The 23,598-nt window shown below is 38.4% G+C and overlaps 1 protein-coding gene across 2 annotated transcripts in view; it reads left to right on the top strand.

Annotated features, from left to right (window-relative positions):
• NWD2 (NACHT and WD repeat domain containing 2) overlaps positions 1–23,598 on the top strand; it is a 161,243-nt gene that overhangs the window by 72,758 nt on the left and 64,887 nt on the right. Inside the window, exons 1-2 of one of the 2 annotated variants that reach the window (XM_023638242.2) lie at positions 2,778–3,104; positions 14,449–14,565. In XM_023638242.2, the coding sequence (XP_023494010.2) occupies positions 14,515–14,565 (51 nt within the window). In that variant the 5' untranslated portion in view covers positions 2,778–3,104; positions 14,449–14,514. Of the gene's footprint in view, positions 1–2,777; positions 3,105–14,448; positions 14,566–23,598 lie in introns of those variants that run through there. The other variant, XM_023638241.2, reaches the window with a different exon arrangement.

Raw genomic sequence — 23,598 nt, 5'->3', positions numbered from 1 at the left:
CTTCCTCAGCAAAAAGAGGAGGATTGGCAGTAGTTAGCTCAAGGCTAATCTTCCTCAAAAAAAAAATTATTAATTATTAATGAGGTATTTTACATTCTTTGTTTCATACTCAGTCTTCAAAGTCTAGTGTATATTTTATACTCACAACACATCTCAATTTGGACTGGCCATGTTTCGGGGCTCAACAGCCATGTGTGGCCAGTGGCTCCCATGCTGGACTGTGCAGCTCTAGATGGGAGCGGCATCAGGGTGGGGCCATTCTAACAGAGAAGAGAGCCTGACCTCCTGGTGACAGAGGTCTAGCTTCGAGTGACAGAGAGACTTAACTAGAGGAGCTGCTGTGGGAATGGAAATTCATTTGTACATGTGAAAAAAAAAATCCAGATAATTAAGAAAAAAAATTTTCCACTTGTCAAATTAGAAATTTTTTCTTTCATTTCATAACACTTGGATAGTGCATTAATAGGCTACACAACCTGAAATAGTTAATGCAGCTTTCAAAAGTGCTCTGGAATGAGGACTGAGTGACGGTATGTAACATGTGTGACAACAGACTAAAACTTATGATCAGCAGTTCATTTGCATGCTGTCTTAAGACTTAAACTGCATTTGGAATCAAGAGAGGCAGGTGATGGAAACACTTATTCTCAATCTTAGATGAACAGCCCTTGTCTTGGTGGATGCCATTTGTTACCTTTTGCAACTTTGCTAAAAATAGCTTTAAAAATTTCTCCCCATATGCCCTTGCAATTAAACTCCGGTGTGCTGGCCCCAGCCCTTGAAAGGCCTTCTCTCTGACAGGCAAGTGTTGGGTTCCTAGGTGTGTAGGGAAATGTGAGAATGAAACCTGCAGCTCCTGCCAGCAGGAAGATCTGGCCACACCTGCTTTCTGCCTCACAGTGATGTTGGGAGGCCACCTGAAGGCACCAAAGGGATGCTGCTCATCTGTGGTGAAGGTGCCTTCTAAGGCCTTTTTGGTCTGGAATTTGACCACCTCTTCTTCGCTTCGTGTTTCCTTTGGCAGTGCAGGTCCAGACCTGTCCACCTGGTGTTTTATTGTCCCTAGACCCCCAGTTAGAGTGTCATCGTCTCCCTAAGCTGGTGCCTGTGTGTGGGCAAAATCAGCCTCTCCAGCTCTCTCCTCTCCATCGTCACATGAAGATAATTCTCTGGTTTTTGAATGTTAATATATCTAAAACAGAACCCATCCTTCTCCCTTTGCCCAGTTTCCCAACTGCTGCTGTTTCCCAGACATCCAGACTTTAAAACCTTGGCTTATGGTCCATTCTTCACCCTTTACAACCTAGACCCAAACTGCTGCTGTTTCTGTTGATTCACTTGCCACAGTGCTTGTTAGAAGTTCACCTTTTCCTTCCATTTCGCAAGGCTCTGTCTTTACTAAGGCTTCCGTTTCTTAATAGCTGAGTGACTATGGCAACCTTTCTCTGATCTTTCCTTACCCTGGGTGTTTTTGTCTTCTGGTCCAAACTGTACACAGCCGCTCAAATAATCTTCCTTAAACAGTATTTACCAGATTTCACTCATTCAAAGATTCATGGTTTTTTTCCACATTTTTGCATCTCAGAAATCGGGATTTGTCTTACAAATAAGTGGTGTGTCACAGTGTAGTTGGCAGTGCATTTCCTTTTTGGTAGAATGTACAATACTGGAGCAGCTACAACTGATGATATTTCAGGTTCAATAAAATGCAGCATATTCTGTCATTTATGGGGTATAGAAGAAACAGAATAAATCTTGTTGCTTTTGACTGAGACTCAAATTCTGGGTCTGCAAATTACCAGTCCTGTGACTGTGGGCAAATAGCTTGATCTCTTTGACACATAGGTGACCCCTCTCTAAAATGAATGGGGCAGTGTTTATCTCCCACGACTGTTATGAGAATTGAGTGGGATAACAGAAAGTGCCTGGCACATGGAAAGCACTCAACCACTGTTAATTTCTTTCTGGCTTTCACCTTTTTAAGTCTGTCTTCTGATCAAGAACCTAGTGTAATGAAATTATTCGTGTGCATTTTTCTTTTGCCTTCCTGAGCACAGCAAAAGACCTTTGACCAAAGGCAATTGTCTACCTGAGGGGTGCTTAGTGTCTGGTGCAGAAGGAATGTGAATGGGAAGAATATTCGGGAAATACTGTCTCACGTACAAGAAAGGATTATGCAGCAAGACCAAAACCTTGCAGGTCAGACTATTAGCTTGAGAGAAGATTTCTCTGAATTCCTATAATCACTTCTTTAAGGTATCAACCAGCAACCAACAGTATCAGTAGGACTCTGACCCTGTATATCCAATATGTAGAGAAAAGGGCCCATTTTGTCCACAGGGTGGGGCCAGGGCCTACCCGCTGTAGTCTCTAGGAGAATGGTGGAAAGAGACAGAGAGAGGCAGAGCTCGGTAGACTTGCTTCCCCATTTCTGTGCTTCGGGTTCTGCTTCAGAAAAGGGGAAGTGGGTTAGATCAGTGAACATAAGTAGGTAACTAGGTAACACTGAGGGCAACTTGCCTCTGCTCTCTACTTAGGACTCTGGAAAGAGATTACCTTACGACAATCGCCCCCTCCCTACCCCTGCCGACAGACCTGGGCATGGCCACATCATGGTCATGGCAGCAAGAGACCCTGAAGTTTAACTTTCCCAAGGTGCCTTCAGTTACTGTGTGTCACATATGCTGAGTTGAGAGCCACTGCTAGTCTCCATGACAGAAGTGACCTCACAAAAGGCCTGGGGTGAATAAACTGGATGGAGCATGGGCCTAAGGCTTGGGGCTCTCCATCCACAGCAGGGGAGCTTGGATTGTGTCGCCTGCAAAACAACCCCGGGGCTCTGACCAAACCGAGAGGGAAAGGTCTGCCCGTGGGTTACATCTGTCCCAAGCCCAGCCATGATGCAGCAACCAGGCAGACAATGGGCGTCACCTGGAGACTGTGCCCAAGAATTCCACTTTCCCATTCATGATATGAAGTCAGCCAGACCTCTTAGGGAGAAGCAGCGAGGGAGTGGGGAAGCCAAGCCTTCTGACAGACTCGACGTCTTGATCCGAGAGAGAATAAGCACTTAGTAAAGAATTCTTGGGAAACATCAGTTCCAAGTAAGATTTAAATTGGGTCGAACTGAAAGTTCACCTTATCCTGCTAACCAGAGGATGAAGACTTCCCTAACTAGTTTTAGACAAAGTAAAGAAGCTGCATTTTCTGTGCGCTTCAGAGTTGTAGGTTAAGTTGAATTGTATGACTCTCATATTAGCTTGACCTTACTACTAATTACTCAATTGAACAGTTACTTACTCTCTCACTCAAGGTCCATCATCGGTTGTATCTACCTACTTTTCCTCCACCGCTGCTGCTTTCTCCACCACCGCTCTTCCTGTTCTATCAAGCCCAGGCTCCTTCTCTATACACATTCTTTTCCTCCCGCCTGTCTGCCTGCTCAGGAACCTCAAAATGCATTTTGCCTCCTGAGTTGCCAAAATGCATCATTGGCTTTATAATTGACAGGAAATGTTGTGATGCCCTTGGTCTTTTCTCCACATTGTCAACTAATCACCTCTTTTCCATTTTCTATTAATCAAGTGTGTGCTTCTTTCTGAAGTGAAATGCGTATCCCCTCATTGAATCACACATCATTTCACTCAGGCCAGTGCTTCAATTTGTCTAGCTCACTTCACATTTAGGTTCTGTCTGTCAAAGCCTGGACAGGTCTTCCCAAGTTGATATTCTGTAAAAGTGTTATACGCATGTTACATCATCCTTCTCCCATCCATGAACCAGTTTATAACAAAGAGGAAAGAAGCTTCATAGAGATGATAAAAGGGAAGGAAAGCATTAGGTCATAGTTGACCTTCATTGCTCCAGTTTAATTGGAAATATGGCTCACCATTTCTGCAGCATAAATGGCTCTTCTGGAATTCTCATGCCTGACTTTCCAAAGTGGTGTTATTGTTCCTCTTTACTTCATTGGCATAGACAATCTTCTACCTAATATTTCTCTAAATATAGAGCAGTGGCAATGTGGGGAGCTCCAAAATTTACTGCAGGAGCTGTACTTTGCTGAACATTTAGTTCCGCTAAATTTTGGCCGTCTCATTACCCCAGTGCTGGAAATCACCCAAGAAGATTAGTCCTTCAGTAAACAGAATGAGAGATCCCCATTTGCAGGTGACATTTAAGTGTCCCATTTGGGTACAATCACCATGAAGCCTCTCTCAAATTCTGAACACAAGGTAGTTCTTTCTTTCCGTCTTCATTGTTTATTTCTTACAGGAGGGAGAGGAGACCTCTTGACAAGTCTTTGCACAGTAAAAAGAGCACTCGTTTAAGAGGTCTGCTTTGTCAGTAATTAATTACAAACCGTTGAAAAAGTAACTTAAACTCAGTTTTCTTATCCATAAAGCAAGGGGTTTCTTCTTCCTGATCTTTGCTTCTTTTCAGCCCCCAAAGTTATGATGTTGTGACCTCACCATCTCTATATGGTCAGGCGTGTCACATTTCTGTGTTTGCAGTCCCATTCTATCTAGAAGTCCCTCTTATTCTCTCCAAAGAACAATCTCTTATGCATGTATCCTTCAAGTCCAGACTCCTGTGTGACTTCCTCACTGATGTCTACCCCAAATCCGCAGGGGCAGATTAAGGTGCTTGGTCCCATGGGCTTCATTCATTTATTTGCAGACATTTATTGAGCCTCTCCAGGCACCAGGCAAAGTTGTGGGTACAGTGAATACTGCAGTGTTGAAAACAAACGTAGTCCCTGCCCTCATGGAGTTTACAGTCTCTCAGACAATACAGTCATAAACAACAGTGCCCAGGGTGATGCTTTCTGCAAAGGAAATACAGGGCGCCCTGGGCAGGCATAATGGGGGGCCCTCATCGAACCTAGAGGCATCAGGAAGGGCTGCTGAGGAACTGATGTTTAAGCTGAATCTTGAAGGATGGTAGGTGGAGCTGGCAAGGTTGAAAAGAATAATATTTCAGGCAGAAGGAACTTAGTTTCATAGGCAAATTTGGAAAAGAACTTTTACCGTTATGTAGTACTCACTGCCTGCCGGGCACTTATTCTCAGTGCTATATATACATTAGCTTGTTTCACCCTTGCTGTGAGCCCAGGAGGTAAATTCCATCTTCTCCATTTTATTAGATGAGAATACTTAGAAATACAGAAGTGAATAACCACTGGAGGTCCCATGGCTAATAAGTGGCAGAGTCAGGATTTCAACAAAGTCAGCAAATTTGGCTCCAGTGTCCATGCTTTTAATCATTGCACCAAAAGCCTCTTGTATTCACAAAAATGTATATAATTATGTATGGCTATGTAAATATATGTGCATGTACAAATATATGTATGTTTCATTATATACTTATGCATACATGTTGTACAAACACGTGTGAAGAGTATGTAGGTAGAGCGTGAACAATGAAGGAGAACATATGAAATGAGATTGGAGAGTCAGATAGGGACTAGATCATGGAGCATCTCATAAAGCAGGACATAGATTCTAGATACTGTCTTCAGGGTGATGAGAAGCATAAGCACGGAAAGCACTGTAAAATAATGTTAACAGCCCAGGTTCAAATCCTACCTCTGCTACTTCCTACCTGTGTGATTTTGGGGATGTTATTTGTCTTTGCCTCAGCTTTTTCATCTATAAAACAGGGATAATATTTCTGTCTGCTTCATAAGTTTAAGGAGTAAATAAATTGCTCTATGTAGTGTCTAATGGAGTAAAAAATATATCTTAGCTATGGTGATCAGATTTGTATTTTAAAAAGATCCATCTGCCTGCAGTGTAGAGAGTGGATTAGAAGGAGCAAGAATGGAAGCAGGGAGATAATTTAGGGAGCCGCAGTAGTAATGCGGCTACAGGTACACTCAGAGGGTCATTCTGATACAGTGGTTGCTGAAATCCCAGTGACAAGAACAGAGCCGGCTTTGGGTTTTTCACTGAGGCACATACTTTGTGGTCAGGCATCCTGCCCCTGAAGGAAGCTGGTACCAGTTGCAGCCTGGCCACCGGTTCCTTTATGCAGCAAGCTTCTCCAGCTTATTCTCAACACACATAGCCCCTTCTCTGCCTCTGACAATTCCTGGTACCTTCTGTCTCCATGTTCCTTAAGCCTTAATAGTCAGAGGTCCTGCCTTCGTTTATGGTTTAGTTCTTCCTTACCATCACATCGTAATCCTCAGGGCTGTCCAGAGGCTAAATCTCCCAAGACACAGAGGCATCGGGTCTGAGCAATTAGTTGTCTTCATGAGGTTTTGGATGAAGCATCATCCTACATCATACTGTTGGACCCTCTTTCTTTCTGGTGAGTGTGTATGACCAGTGGGGCCTTCCACTCCTTCCTGGGCTAATTAGAACCTGACTTTCCCAGAAATAACTGTCTTAGTCATGCACCTGTGTACCTTAGTCATATATCTCATGACCAAGAGAGTAATTGCAAGTGACCTAAAGTCAGTATGTGCAATAGTTCTAGTAAAAGTGTGGCCATAGATGATATGGACCTGTAGAGGGTTTTTTTCTCTTGTACCCCATGTATCTGGGGAAAGTAATTCTAGCCAAAATGAGAATTACCATGTCTATAAAACATAACTCGCCACTGTAAACAGTATTTGACAACCCTAGTCTGAGGTTTAAGATTCCTCCTTGCTTACCTTCTCCTCTGGGATGAACATTCTGGTAACAAGACAACTGCTAAAACAAATTCAAATGAGTGCTGTCTTCACCTCTGTATTGCCCTTGAAAGTTATGTCCATAGCACAATAACGTCCCTGTTCAAAATTTTCTGAACCTGCTCTGTGCTCTTTTGAATATTTTTAGTGGTGGCTGATGTTAATTCCTTTAAGAATAGACTTGGTTTTTTAAATACCATATTTAATTAAAACAAACTCCAACTCTAAAATGACAAGAGTTTTTTCCATACAGAGTGGTGTAATTCCTACAGAGGAGCCCAGGGCAATGGCAGGATGATTGCAATGAGTGTGTCGCCTCCCATTGTGCTAACTTTGAGGAGCAGCTTTCATTTCAGTACTGTGCTTGTTCCAAAACAAAATCAGGCATATTGTCTGTGTAGTTAAGTTTTTGTTTTGCATTCAGATAGTGTCATATGGCATGGAAAAATTGAGAGAGAAAATATTTAAATTCAAGTCTCTTTCTGAAGAAATTATAATATGAAGCCATTATGAATTCAAATTTGGTGGGGTTTTTTTGATTAAGCATGAGGTTATTATTTGTTTCTTACAGGTTGTTTTATTGTTTGTTTGGTAATCTTGGTATTTAAATGATTGTCTGATTTCAAGTGGTAAAATTTGCCAGGGCTTTTATTTGCTGGCGTTTTGTTTTCAGCCCAGTTCAGCACGTTGTAATAAGCATGATAAATTAGCTTCCCTAAGAATATTTGAAAACAAGTTAGATAGTTTTAAGTAAAAAAAAGATAAAAATCAAATTGCTTTCTTGAGCTTTTATACTTAATGATGAAATAAGGCACATAAAATGTGCTGTCAACAAGTTAGTATTCCAATAAATAGTAAATTAGATTCCAGTGTCTGCAGTGTCTGGACATTAGGCTAAAAGCTAAACTTAATTTTTTTAAGTATATCATAAATCTTGTTGAGCACTTTGGGTTCCAACCACTCTTTGCCAGTTATCGATCATGCGGATATATGGCATGTCTGTTGGCCCCAAATGGTGTTTTATGTTGCATAAGTTTAGATGTTTCATTTATTTATTTCTTCCCCGTCTTCACAGTTTGATTTTATCTTTTTTCATCATTTTCTGCCCATAAAGACATTTGAGAAAGAACAATTTAAGGGAGAAAAGCTGGAAGCAGGAAAATATTGAAACAAAGCTACTGAAGTAAGGAGGCGTGGAGTTATGAAGGCCTGGATGAGGGCAGTGGTGGCCAAACTTTAAGGAAATAACAGATGTAAAAACTCCTACAAAAGACTCCCATAGGTGGCTAACAAATCCTGTGACACTTAGGCTTCATACCATTGAAAAATCTAACTGAAAGCCTTGTTTTGACTTTTCCTTGGTTATTTGGTCCCCATGTATTTATTAGATGTTATTGTTTAGCTCTTAATACACTAAGTGCTTGATTTAAACTTCCGTGTTCTTACATTCAATTCTACTGTGAGTAGGGGATGTAAGACCTGTAGAAAATCACAGTACAAACTAGATGTGCAACATATCATTGAGATATAATTCAATTCACAAACCATAAAATTCGCCCACTTAAAGTGTACAAGTCAATGTTTTTTAGTATATTCACAGTTGTGTAAGCATTACCAAAATCAGTTTTAGAACATTTTCATCACCCCACAAAGGAATCCTGTGCCCGTTAGCTATCACTCTCTAAATGCCCTATTCCCCACTCTTCCAGCCCTAGGTAACGACAAATATACTTTTTGTCTCTATAGATTTGGCTGTTCTAGACATTTCATATAAATGGAATCATATGACAAGTGGTCTTTTGTGACAGTCTACTTTCACGTAGGATGATGTTTTCAAGCCTCATCCATATTGTAGCATGTGTCAGTATTTCATTACTTTTTATTGCCAAATAGTATTCCATTATATAGATATACCACATTTTATTTATCCATTGACCACTTGATAGACATTTGGATTGTTTCTACTTTTTGGCTATTATGAATGATGCCTATATGAACATTGATGTACAAGTTTTTGTGTGGACATATGTTTTCATTTTTCTTGGGCATATACCTAGGAGAATTGCTGAATCACATAGTAATTCTATGTTTAACCACTTGAGAAACTGCCAGACTGTTTTCCAAAGTGGATACACCATTTTATATTCCCACCAGCAATGTATGAGGTTTCCAATTGCTCTGCATCCTTATCAACACTTGTTGTTATCAGTCTTTTTGATTATAGCCATCCTAGTGGATGAGAAGTGTTATCTCATTGCTGTTTTGATTTGCCTTCCCCATCATGACTAATGATATTGAGCATCTTTTCATATGTTTATTGGCAGTCTGTGAAGAAATAGCCACTCAGATCTTTTGTCCATTTTTAATTGGGTTATTTATCTTCTTACTGAGTTCTATGAGTTCCTTATATATTCTAGACACAAGTCCATTATCAAATATGATTTGCAAATATTGTCTTCCATTCTGAGGGTGCTCTTTCCACTTTCTTGATAGTGTCTTTTGAAACACAAAATTTTTTAATTTTGAGGAAGTTCTATTTCTCTGTTATTTCTTTGGTTATGTGTACTTTGCTTTCACATCTAAGAAAACATTGTCAAATCTAAGGTCACAAAGATTTACCCCTACATTTTCTATAAAACTAGAGTTTTATGGTTTTAACTCTTAAATTTATGTGTATGATCTACTTTTGAGTTAATTTTTGTATAGGGTGTGAGGTAGGGGTCAAACTTCATTCTTTTGCATGGATATTCAGTTGTCCCAATACCATTTGTTGAAAAGATTCTTCATTCCTCATTGAATTGTTTTGGCACCCATGTTGAAATCAGTTGACCTTAGTGTGAGGATTTATTTCTAGATTCTCAGTTTTATTCCATGGAATATCCTATGCCAGTACCACAATATCTTAATTATTGTAGCTTTGTAGTAAGTTTGAAATCTAGAAGTACGAGTCCTCCAACTTTGTTCTTTTACAAGATTGTTTGGCTATTCTGGGTCTCTTGAATTTCCATGTGAGTTTTAGGATCAGCTTATCAATTTCTGTAAATAAGCCAGCTGGTAGTTTTATAGTGATTGCATTGAATCTGTAGATTAATTTGAGGAGTACTGCCATGTTCACAATATTAAGTCTCCCAATACATTTACATGGGATGTCTTCCAATTTATTCATATCTTTTCAAACTTCTTTCAATGGTGTTTTGTAATTTTCAGAGTATAAATTTTGCATTTCTTTTGTTAAATTTATCCCTAAGTTTTTTATTCTCCTTGATGTTCTTTTAAATGAAATTGTTTCCTTGATTTCATCTTGGATTGTTCATTGCTGGTGTATAGAAGTACAATTGACTTTTGCACATTGATCTTGTCTCCTACAACCTTATTTAACTCATTAGATCCAAAAGTTTTTTCGTGGTTTCCTTAGGATTTTCAATATGCAAGATCATAGCATCTATGAATAAAGATAGATCTACTTCTTCCTTTCCTATCTGTATGCATTTTCTTTCTTTTTCTTACCTAATTGTCCTGGCTGAACCTCCAGTACAGTGTTGAATAGAAGAGGTAATAGTGGATTTCCTTTTCTTCTTCCTAATCTTAGGGGGAAAGCTTTCAGTCTTTCTTCATTAAAATGTATGCTATTTGATGTAGTTTTTTTCATACATGTCCTTCATTCGGGTTGAGGAAGTTAGTTTCTATTCCTAATTTATTGAGTGTTGTTATCATGAAGGGGTTTTGGATTTTGTCAAATGTCTTTTCTGTCTGTTGAGATTGATCATAGGATTTTTGTTCTTTATTCTGTTGATATGTAGTGTATTACATTAGTTGATTTTCTGATGCCAAACCAACCTTGCATTCCTGGGATAAATTTCACCTAGTTGTGTTGTATAATCCTTTTATATGCTGCTGGATTAGGTTTTCTACTATTTTCTTGAGGCTGTTTGTTTTATAAGAGATATTGCTCTGTAGTCTCCTTGTGATATTTTTGTCTGGCTTTGGTACCAGTGTCATATTGGTCTCATGGAATAAATTGGGAAGCGTTCTCTCCTCTTCTAATTTTAGGAAGATGGTGAAGGATTGGTATTAATTCTTCGTTAAATGTTTGGTAGATTTCACCAGTGAGTGCACCCATCTGTACCTAGACTTTTCTTTTTGTGCATTTTTTTTAATCACCATTTGATTTCTTGTTGAAAATGTCTTCACATTTTCTATTTTGTCTTGAGTCAATTTATATAACTTGTCTCTATGAATTTGTCCATTTCATCTAAGTAATCTGATTAATTTGCATATGGTTGTATATAGTATTCTCTAATAAGCCTTTTTATTTCTATAAAGTCAGTAGTAATGGCCTTTCTTTCACCCCTGACTTTAGTAATTCGAGTTTCTCCTTTTTCTTGTCAATCCAGCTAAAGTTTTGTCCATTTTGTTGATGTCATCAAAGATCCATCTTTTGGTTTAATTGATTTTCTCTATTGTTTTTCTATTCTCTGTTTCGTTAATTTCCATTGTAATGTATTATGTCCTTATGCATACTTTATCTTGCTCTTCTTTTTCTGTTGTCTTAAGGTAGAAAGTTATATTATTGATTTAAGATCTTTCTTCCTTTTTAATAGAAGTGTTTATAGCTATAAATTTCTCTCTAAGTACTACTTTAACTCACCCCATAAGTTTTTTCATTCATCTCAAAGTATTTTTTAATTTCCCATGTGATTTCTTCTTTGACTCATTGCTTATTTTTGAGTATGTTAATTTCCATGTAATTGTGAATTTCTCAAATTTCTTTCTGTTATTGATTTCTAATGTCATTGCCTTGTGTTCAGAGAACATACATTATAGGATTTAAATCTGTTTAAGTTTATTGGGGCTTGTTTTATAATCTAATATGTGTTCTATCCTGGAGAATGTTCTACGAGTACTTGAGAAGAATGACTATTCTGTTGTCGTTGGGTAGATTGCTCTACAGATATGCTCGATCTGGTTGGTTTGTAGTATTGTTCTAGTCTTTTAGTTTCTTATTGATCTTCTTTCTAGTCGTCCTTCTGATTATCGAATATGAGATATTCCATTCTCCATTTATTATAGTTGAATTGTCTATTTCTCCCTTCATTTCTGTCAGTTTGTGCTTCATGTATTTTAAGGCTCTGTTGTTAGTGGCATATACCTTTATAATTGTTATATCCTCCTGATGGATTGACCCTTTTATCATTATAAAATGTCCCTCTTTATCTCTGTAGTCACATTTTATATTTTAAAATTTCTTTTGTTTGCTATTAATATAGCCACACAAGCTTTCTTGTGGTTGTTATTTGCATGATATCTTTTCCCAGCCTTTTACTTTCAACCTATTTGAATCTAAAGTGTGTCTCCTATAGACTGCATATAGTTGGATCTTGTTTTTATCCAGTCTGACAGTCTCTGCCTTTGATTAGACTGTTTAATCCATTCACATTTAATGGTAGTATTGATAGAGTTGGATTGACATCTGCCATTTTACTTTTTTTCTATATGTCTGATGTCTTTTGTGTTTCTCTACTTCTCTTTTACTTCTTTGCTTTGTATTAAGTGAATATTTTCTAGTGTAACATTTTAATTCTTTTAATGATTTTTAACTATATTTGAGTTATTTTATTTGTAGTTATTTTAATATATATACATCTTATCAGAATCTACTTACAATTTATACTAACTTAATTCCAGTGAGCTATAGAAAGATTACTCCTATATACCTCTGTTCCCTTTTCCCCCTTTCTGTCCTACTTTTATTATATATGTTACAAATTCAATGACATATTATAATTATTCCTTTATATAGTTTTATGTTTAAAAACGATGAGAGAAGAAAAGCAGGTATATATTTATACCTTTTGTTATATTGACCTTCATATTTACCATTTCTGTTTCTATTCATTTGTTTTTTAAATCAGACATTTCCTCAGATATATCCAAATAGTGTCAGCCAGAAGGATGGAGACCAGGCTTTGTGTATGGTTGTTAGTTTGTGCATGGCACAACTAAGAGTTATCACTCACATTGCATTTTATTCGTTCTTTTACTTTGACAATGTATTGGCAGATGGCTGAAAATGTCTTGTTCTAATGATTTCAGTATATGAAGCTCAGTAATTTACAGTTCTGTCCAATTAAGCTTTCTGTGATGGTGAAGTATCCGTGCTTTCCACCATAGGAGTCAGTAGCCACATATAGCTATTGAGCACCTAAAGAACTGAATTTTTCATTTTAATTAATTTTTGTTTAATTTTAAATAGCCACAGCTAAAGGTTTTCATATTGGACAGTGAAATTATAATCTCTGATGTCCCCAACCTTAATATTGTGATCAAACCTTGTAAGGTAGATTAAAGGGAAGAAACTCAAAATCAGTGCTGAAAGGGGCTGGCCTGGTGATGTAGTGGTTAAGTTCACGTGCTCTGCTTTGGCGGCCCAGGGTTCACCGGTTTGGATCCCAGGTGCGGACCTACACACCACTTGTCAAGCCATGCTGTGGCAGGCGTCCCACATATAAAATAGAGGAAGATGGGCACAGATGTTAGCTTGGGACCAATCTTCCTCAGCAAAAAGAGGAGGATTGGCGACAGATGTTAGCTCAGGCCTAATCTTCCTCAAAAAAAAGAAAATCAGTGCCGATACTTTCATATATTATAAAATTCCTGGGTTGGGCCGTGGGAATATTGTTTAAAGAAGCTGTTATATCTCTATCAGCCATCTAAAAACTCAAATGCAGATAGACAAAGATCTGGTACAAACACGCCTGTTTGGGGCCATGACTGAGAGATGGGAAATACACAGGGTCTCTGGAATCTGCTTGGGGCACAATGGAGGACCCATGCTTTCTGCCTCCATCTCACTGCATGCCATGCAAAGAGCCAGTAAGGAGGAGAGGTTCTTTTTTCTGCTTGTGGGAAACAAGGAAGGGAAAAGAAGAAATCTTCAAAGCTACAAATGGAAACATTTACCTTATGTAGATAGTAGTTGAGTAAAGGGAATGAATCCCATACTGCTCTCCATAGCAAATTTTTCAAAGAGTGTACTTGTGAAAGTTTTTACAGACTTTCAGAATCTTCTCTCATAGTCTTTGAAGTAAGGAGACAGAGGAGCGTATTATCCTCACTTCTCAGTGAGGCATGCCTTTCATTGTTTCCCAATACATGTTTTTCAGAGATATATTGATGAAAACCAACTGCCTCCAAATAAAACAGACATAAACAGAATGCCTGTCCACATGAGATAAAGCATGATAATGACAGGGTGTTTTTAGTTTCTTTTCCTTTCTTTTTTTTTTCAAGAAATGTCGATATTTAACTTCAGGTCAGTATATGTTAATGCCCATTGTGGTTTTCCCTTCTCTTATTAAGACATACAATAACGTTATACACTGTTATTTAATTGTCTCAAATAATGTGGTAACCATATCCCAGCTGCTTTCAAACATGGTTTTGAAATCCTGTTACCATTTCAATATAATGAAAGCCCACACTGCAAAGTCTCTGACATTTAACATTTCATTATCTGTGGGCTCATGTCAACAGTATAATCAGGAATAAAAGAAGAAATTACAATATTCATCCTCAACTCATCACGGGATAAAAAAAAAAATCTCCTTAAATGGATCTTAAATATCATTTTCCCTCTCTAAGGGAAAATGTGCTGCAAAGAGAAAAGTTAAAAGTCACATTCGCTCAACATTGTGCATAAGAATAAAGCCCACAGGTAAATTAAATTTTCCCACAGGTGAATTAATGCTGCCTCATCCATTGGTTCGCAGGTCATAGATCTGTACTGGGGAGTTGACGAAGATGAATGGGACAGCCCAGAGCTCCAGAAGACCCGCATGAAGCTGCTGGAGGATTGTTTGAAAACTTCTGCAGGTCCATGTTTTGTTGTGGGTATAAAAAAACTAATGCTTTATATTCAATTGTAGATGAATGTGAGAATTCTTGCTGATTTGTTATTCTTGAGGGGCTTTTAAAATGGAAGAAAAAATACTTGCTTTTCTGTATTTAAAAGTTTTGAACTGTCTCCTTGCCTTCAGTGTGTGAGAACAAAACCCTCAGCTTTCCATAAGCATCACTGCAAATTAACGGTGAATAATTTGAAATGGTAATCGAAGAGCTGGCTTGGGTTTGACAGCTATTTCCACAACACCTTGTGATCAACGATAAGGATTTCTGTGTTGGTGCTCAATAATTATTACCTAATATTTTTAATATTGTATAATGTATTCCATCATAGTGTCTCTATTTCTTGACATTAGAATTTCTGGCATTTTTTTTAAACATAGTGGCTGAAACATTGTTAAAGTAAACCAAATATACTATGTCAAATCTGCCAATAGAAAATGATGCCCTGTGAAAAAATTTGTTTTTGCAGTGATTTTCAGCTAGATGCTCATTATAAGCTACAAATTAAGAGATTTTTCAAGTGGACCATTCTTATTGGTTCGTCGTCATTTTCTGAAGGATACCCACTCCTCTGTGTAAACACAGTGGTAATAAGTGGGTCACACTAGGGCAGGTGATTGTGCAAAATCACGCCTTAACTTAGCATAAGAAAGAAGCTTATCTTGAATCCAAACAGATTCTACCAATTGATAAGAAAGTTTCCCCTTTCAACACAGGATATTCTGTGGCTGACAATCAGTGTTAAAATTACTAGTAAATGCTATGAAGAAAATATCATACAATCAAAAGCTAGGTTCAGTATATCAACAAAAGAGTTTTTAATGTTTATTCGCATATCCATCTATATTCAGCTACACATGCTATTAGGAAGACAGAGATGATATCAGAAATCTGACCAGTTGATAGTAAAGTTCTTTCCAAGGATAATAAGGTGCATTAAAGCTCTATAATATTTTTAGTATCAGTATATGGATAACTATTTATTTATTCACCAACTACTTACTGAATGCTGCTCTGTGCCAGTGGCTGCTCTTAGTGCTGGGGGTGGTGTGGTAGGTTGACCCACATGAAATGGTCATGTCATGGGCCAGTTTCTTATGATTTGACCTTAGAATTGAACTTTCTGTCCTCATGGAGCTTGCATTCTCCTGTGGGGGTAAACAGAGAGGGCAAGCAAAAAACAAAGAAATAAGTAAAATAAACAAGTCAGATGGCCATTAGTGCTATGGAGAAAAATACAGAAAGGAAGGAAGAGAGATAGCACCAGTGAGGGGAGAGATTTGTTATTTTCAGTAGAGTAGTTGGAGAAGGCCTCACTTGTCAATAAGGTGATTTTGGAGGGCAGACAGGAAGTGGGGCAGGAAAGAACCAAGTGGAAATTGTAGGGGGGCAGAATCTGCTACCCCAAAATGTGTCTCTTTGGTTTGATTATTTTTAAGAACAAAAGACTCAGGAAGAAACTTTGGCCTTCCCCTCAATTGCCTAAAAGGATTTAAGATAGCTCCTTCCTGGAACAGGAACCTAGCTAGGCCCATTTGATCCAAGTCCTCTCCAGTTATCATTGTCTTTGCAAGGCATTGCAAACTTTTGTTTACTAAACATTTGCTTTCCCATCTCCATGTGACTTGCCTTTCTCCCCTTTGAAGTCCCAAACCACTACCCCCAATATCCTCCCTTGTCTTTAGCTGAAGATGGTGTTTAAGGTGGTGGCTTTGGCCATTTTGGTGAGTTACTCAGTTTTCCTGGGTTTCTCCCATGTATACACATTATTAAACCTCGTTGATTTTCTCCTGTTATTCTGATTCATGTCAATTCAATTCTTAGACCAGCCAGAAGGACCTAGAGGAGTGAAGAAAATTTCTTACTCCCCTACAATATTCCAGATCAGGGTATTCCAGGGAATGGAGCTGGGAACATAGTAGGCATGTTCAAGGAACGGGAAGCAGGCCAGTGTGCCTGGAGCAGTATGAGCAAGAGGGGAGAGAATGGAAGTGGAAGCCATATCATGGGGCTTTATCATCTTGAAGTTGGTTATAACAATTTTACTCTTACTTTGAATGATATGAGAAGCCACAGGGTGTTTTGAGAGGACTGAAGCGATCTGACTATTTTAAGGCCTGCCATGGCTGCTGGGTGTAGGACAGATAGCAGAGTAGGAGAAACCATTAGAAAGCTAATGCAATAAGCCAAACGAGAAAAATACATAGTTTAGAGGGGTTGAAGAGTAGACATCTAAAAACAGCATCCTGTGGTCAGAACAGAATATAAAAAGTCCTGAAAGTCATGTTAGATTTCTGAAGAACTAGTAGTCAAAGAGGATTTAAGGCTATTTCCATGGGTCTTCAGAGGATAGAACTAGGACCAGTGGATGGAAATCACAAGGAGACGGATTCCAGCTCCAGGTGAAGAAGTTGGAGGATAGAACTTTCTTTCAGGTTTGGGGGTCATGGCTCCCTGGGTTCTGATGTCTCATAGCTCTGTGACCTTGGAGGAGTTTCTGTACTATTCTAAGCCTTAGTTTCCTCATCTGTAAAATGGAGATGATGATAATAGTTATCTACCTCCTGGGGTCATTCTGAGGATGAAATGAAATTAGAGGGCACTTTAATAGTGTCTCACATACAGTGACCCACAATACGTGTTAGTTGTTATTTGTTGTTGAAATCATTATTATCTCTCAGGGCTGTCTAAAGATGAAATCTGGCTCAAATCATAATGAGTGCACCACCAACAAAGTTGTCATCGAAGTAAAGAATACAAGCCACTGTGGCAGGGGTGCTGTAGAAGAGACTCAAACATTGGAAGACAAGTTAGACCTGATTCCGTCATGCTGAGAAAGCCACATTTGGGAGGCAGAAAGTGCTATGGGGGTGCCCTGGGGAATCTCCGTTGCTGTGATCTCCATAGCTCTATCCTGATCCAGCCTCAGAAATTCAGGAATTAGAGAGACATTCTTCCCCTTTTATCACCCTGTTGAGTATCATATCCAAACTAACTAAAATTGGTCATGGCCATTAATTCCAACAATTTGCTAGTAAGGGAATGAATAATTTAAAGACTTTGCAAGTTTGTGCAGGTTCTGAGAGTAAAGGTTAACTGGTAGAACAACAGTAACAATTTTACTGATTGGTAAACAAATCCTTTATCCCTCCTTTTGCTTCCTGTTACATATTATAACTCAGGGCAACCAGGATGAAACCCTGTGGGTAGAGTAGGATTATTCACCCCAGTGATCCTGAATCACACAAGGCTTATCTCACTGCTTATAGGAAAAAGTACGTCTCTCGTGGCCTTTCCTGTTGTAACTATGGTAACAGTTGGCGTCTGTGTGTCACTTCTGAGCTCCAATTTCCTTGCCCAGTGCTCCCTTGTGATATTTCTAGAAGTTGGAATGATCCCTGTGGTCTGCAAGGCATGGCATATTACTTCCCCTAATACTAAAGTCTTTGGCAATAAAATTTGCCATTGCTGAATGAAAAAATGTTTTTATATCTTCATACACTTCACAGATATTAGCCCTTATGTTAGATACAAATAAATTCAGGAACAAACAAAGATTTCATGTTAAGTACCCAGGTAATTGAGGCCCAAAGGGAACTTGGACTCAAATGTCATAACTGCTTGGCTCTTTTTTACTTCCTTTCCTAACACTTGTCCTTTGGGATGTGGCCTGAGGTCCTAGAGACATGCAGACTGTGCCTGCTAATCCTACACAGCTGTTTGTGCACATGCTTTTGGTCACAAGGAGAATAGGGCGATAGAGAAAGGTGCCTGGACATGTGTCCAATTCTACTTTCAGAGGATTAACTTGAGAGACAAGTCGTCCTGAGAATACGTCATCTCTACTGAGGAAGAACAGCGTTTGTAGACGTCTTGAGGGAAGGCACAGACAGTGGGGATAACCCGGAATTTTTATTTTACAACCTGAGTTAGAGCCCTGGTTGTGACAGATCAGGTCACTAGCCTTGCCATGCTTTAGTTATCACAGCCATAAAATGGGGAAGTAATCGCAGTAAGCTAAATGTTGAATAAATATCAAAGGTTTGTTGTGGGAACCAAATGTGATGATGTAGGTGAGAGTTCCTGGTAAACTATAAAGGACTATACAACCATTATTAGTTCTTATTGAATTGTGATGTTGGTTATTTTCAAATGAAAATAAAATGTTCTTATTCATCCTGGACATTTATGTGGTATTGGAAAATTTTCCCTTTGAAAATGTTGATAGTCCAAATGTAGAAAGTATTAAAACTTGATTCAGACAGTCAAATATTAAAGAGTTTTTGAGCTCATTCTTAACAAACATCATAAAATGTAGAGAGTTTATATTAATTTGCTAGATATGAATTTACTGGAATTTACTTAATTAGACCTTGCACGGGCTTCCAAGGAAGGATTTTGATCAGGACAGCAGCTAACAGGGAGACAGCTCACAGCTGAGTCCAAAGTTACTGTCTGCTTCTCCTTTTAAGTGCAGAGAATTGCCTCAGCCCTCACAAAGTGTGGAAATTTCCTCACCAACTTAGTCCATAAAAAATCCTTTTGAAGGGGGAGAAGAATATTGCCTTTTGGAGAGAGCAAAGTCCATGTAAATGCTAATTATCTCATCCCCATCCCTCTTCATGATATATGATTTTGGAGAGAGTGGGTTTTCTTCTTGTCATCCCTCCACACTTGGAGTACCCCAAAAGAATTGCTTGTGGAGTTTGAGCACTGACCCTGGACCTTGAGTGAAGTCCTGCCTCTTGTCAGAAGTTGATAAAAGGAAGTGCTCTGCTGGCTTGAAGAACTGGGGTTTGAAAAGCTTAGTTATAGCATTGGAGGAGCTGCCCCCAGTGTGTGGGACTCTGGGGGACGCAGATAGTATCTCACTACGTTCCCCCAATCCACAGTGTGGATGATATGGAGATTCACTGAGGGAGAGGCATTGGCAGGCTACCCTAGGAGAGCCAAGCCACACACCCAATAAGGGGAGTGCCAGTTACCACTGATGGAGATAAGTAAGAGGAGATTCCATGACTTCACATTCAGAGGGGTGTTCCCCATTTCTTAGAGTCAGGACAAAGAGAATGCTGCCTGCAGTATGCTTTGTCAGTTCCCAGAAGTCTCAGGAAGCCAAACCCCATATAGCATCTCATTGGGGCTACCAGATTGCACAGACGTGACCAGGCATAATTTGTCAGTATTGGATAGAGAAGCAGCCGAGACCAAAAGAGTGGGACTACTGCCATCATTCTTACCTAAGTGTAAGCAGATGCGTAAGCACATTCCCCACCACCCCAACATACATGCTCACTGCCATCAGTGTCACCAATAGTGTGGGACAGAGAACAGAGCTGTCCATGAGTTTGCCTACCAGAGGTAGTTCTTGGCAGCTGCACTAAAACCAGTATGCACAAAGTGGGAAGAAGGAAGCTCAGAGATACACATTTTGGACTGGGCTAGATTTTAAGCCAGAAATATGAAAACTTAAGGGACTGGCCTGAGAAATCTATCATTATTCAGCAAGTTTCAAGTTTTTCCACTAGGTAGAAGAGTAAAGACAAGATAAAGTTCATAGCTTTTACCGGTAAAAACTAAACCTTTCCATATTTGTACATCACTGAGTGACACTACGGAATCAGCATATAGATCCCCTGTCTGTATCACCTCTGTCACCACTCTCCTTCAGAGTTAAATTATGCCTACTTGACAGTTCAGGCTCAGTTTCTTTAAATAATTTTCAGTTAAAGAAAACCATACAGTGAGAGTGCTTAAATCACTGAATTTGAAGAACTAGGTGTTTTTATAACAGTTTAGCTTTGGAAAATATTTCATTTTATCCACATTCCAATATGTGATTATTTACACTTTTTAGGTACACTAAATAAAATACACATGTGAAAAACAAATGCTTAATTTTGCTTTGTACTTTAATGAAATGTACAGGCTTTTGTACGATTTAATAAGTACAGGTTTACTAATCAAAATGTACTAAAATGGGAAAATAGTTATTGATTTGAATTAGAAAATCATCTGAATTTAACAATCTAGATTTTTTAAAAATTTATAACTAATCTAAAATCTCAGATTTTCCAGATATATTTTGCTTGTGTAATCAAGAAAAGCAGACTTCTTTACATATAAAGTTAAGCTTGTCCAGTTGAAATCAACTACTCATCATAGTTCTAAAATAGGTTCCAGTTAGGTTCCCATAATAAATTACTTGATTATCACCAAAGGAATGTTAGAATGGGCAAACATTGAAAACTATTATTGAGAAGAAAGCTAGTTATCTTACTGGTAGAAGCCAAGAGAGAGCCATTTAGTCAACTGTTGTTAGTATAGAAAGTGTTTCCACAATAAATTTTTGTTAACACATAAGCTATTTCCATAGTTTAAGCCACCACTTCACAGTTCATGTAACACAGCATATTTTTGTGTGGTAAAAAGAATTATGGAGAAAAGAAAGTGAACTGGAGAGCAATCAACCTCTTTATAACTTCATTGGTAAGAAAAATGTTCACCTTAAAACAATAGCAGAATGACTTCTGCTTCTGGGTAGAATTGTAATAAATTATAAATGTCTTTTTTGGTTTTTTTTATGGTGAGGAAGATTTGCCCTGAGCTAACATCCATTGCCAATCTTCCTCTCTTTTGCTTGAGGAAGATTAACCTTGAGCTAACATTTGTGCCAGTCTTTCTCTATTTTGTATGTGGGATGCCTCCACAGCATGGCTGGTGAGTAGATCTAGGTCCATGCCCAAGATCTGAACTCGCAAACCCAGGCCACTGAAGTGGAGCATGTGGAACTTTAACCACTTGGCCATGAGGCTGGCCCCTAAACATCTTATTTTTAAACAGATAGTAGAGCTGTGGAGACAAACATCATTAGACAAACTTGATTTCCAGAGAGGAGAGTTCTTTCTTGGTGAACTGGCTTTACAGATAGAGGAGCCCCAAGAGCATCAGCAGTTTTCTCCACGAGACATTTGCTGAGCATCAGGCAATGTGGGATGATAGAAAGCTGGGATGGAAAAGCAACGTAAAGACTCCCACAATCTCTTGGTTTTACAAGGCAAATTCCACTAGAACCTAATATGAATATTCAACACATCTTGCCATTGAAACATTGTAATTCAAAATAAACTGAATCCAACTAAAACTACAATCTAATTGCACCCATTTCAAATATTGAAGGGATTGACATGATTAGCTTCTTAACCTATCACTTTAATGTAGGAAAAGGAGCCCCTAAATAATAGCTCTTTTAAATTAAATGCCCAAAATACAATGAAAATTACAAGACATGCAAAGAATCAAGAAAATATGATTAATAAGAGAAAAAGTAGACAATAGAAATCAACCTCCCAGATGACTGAGATAATACACTTGGCTGTCAAAAACTGTTAAATAACTATTATAAATATGTTAATGAAAACAGAGGGAAGCAGAGGTGAAAGGAATGAGAAGTTGGATAATTTCAACACAGAAATGGAATCTATAAAAAAATATAAAAATCAAATGGATATTTTAGAACTAAAAGATACAGTATCTAAAATTAAAAACTCATTGGATGGGCTTAAGAGTAGACTGAACACACTATAAGACTAGATTAGTAAACTCAGAGAAATCAATAGAAAATATCTAAATTGAAGTACAGATTTAAAGAAAATAGGAAAAACAATAAAAAGAGACATGTGAGGCACAAACAGCCTCACATAAGTGTAACTGAAGTCCCAGAAAAAGAGAGAAAGAGGATGGGAAAGAAGTAACAAGTGAGAATTTTCCAACACTGTTTAAATACATAAACTCACACAAATTCAAGCAGCTCAGTAAACTCCAAGCCAGAAAATTGCACCTGAGCACATTACAGTAAACTGCTGAAAACCAAAAATGAAAAGGAAAAAACTTAAAAATCCATCAGAGGGAAAAAGAAAATCATCAGAAAAACAACAAAAAGAGACTATCAGTTGACTTTTTGTTTTTTCTGGGAAAGATTCGCCCTGAGCTAACATCAGTTGCCAATCTTCCTCTTTTTTTTCCCCCTCCCCAAGGTCCCCCAGTATGTAGTTGTATATTCTCATTTTAAGTCCTTCTAGTTCTTCTGTGTGAGCCGCTGCCACAGAATGGGCACTGACAGACAAGTGGTGTGGTTCCACAACCAGGAACCAAACCTGGGGCACTGAACTCCAACCACTAGTCCATCAGGGCTGGCTTTCAATTGAGTGGTTTTTTTTTTTCTTTGAGGAAGAGTAGCCCTGAGCTAACATCTGCTGCCAATCCTCCTCTTTTTTCTGAGGAAGACTGGCCCTGAGCTAACATCCACGCCCATCTTCCTCTACTTTATATGTGGGTTGCCTACCACAGCATGACTTGCCAAGCGGTGCCATGTCCACACCCGGGATCTGAACCAGTGAACCCTGGGCCACCGAAGCAGAACATGCAAACTTAACTGCTGTGCCACCAGGCTGGCCCCTCAATGACTTTTTAATAGAGAAGTTCTGAAAGTCAAAAGACAATGGAATGACATCTTTAAAAAGCTAAAAGAAAAAAATGGCCAAGCTAGATTGCTATACCTAGTGAAAGTATCCTGTAAAAGTGAAGATGAAATAAGGATGTTTTCAGACAAAAACAGAAAGAGTTTGTCATCAGCTAACCCACATTTAAAGAAAAACTAAAAGATGTTTTTCCGCCGTAGGAAAAATGACCACTGATAGAAGCTATGATAAGAAGGAATTAAAAGCACTGGAAAGGGTAATATGAAAGAATATTAACTGTGTTAAGCAACAGTAATATTACTTTGTAGTGATTATAACATAAAGGTAGTAAGATATAAGATCAAAATAGCTCAAAGAGTAAAGGGGACAAATATAGTTAACCTCTTTTAAAGGTAGTCTTGCATTATTTGAGAAGTGATAAAAGTACAAATTTAAGCTAAATTGTAATGTCAGGATGAATATTATAATATCTCTCTATATAGGAAAACCACTAAAGAGGAATTCAAAAGGATGTAAATAAAAATCTCATGGAAG

This window comes from Equus caballus, chromosome 3 (genome assembly GCF_041296265.1).
Source record: "Equus caballus isolate H_3958 breed thoroughbred chromosome 3, TB-T2T, whole genome shotgun sequence".
Taxonomy (NCBI): Eukaryota; Metazoa; Chordata; class Mammalia; order Perissodactyla; family Equidae; genus Equus; species Equus caballus.
This window is presented reverse-complemented; position numbering and strand designations above follow the sequence as displayed.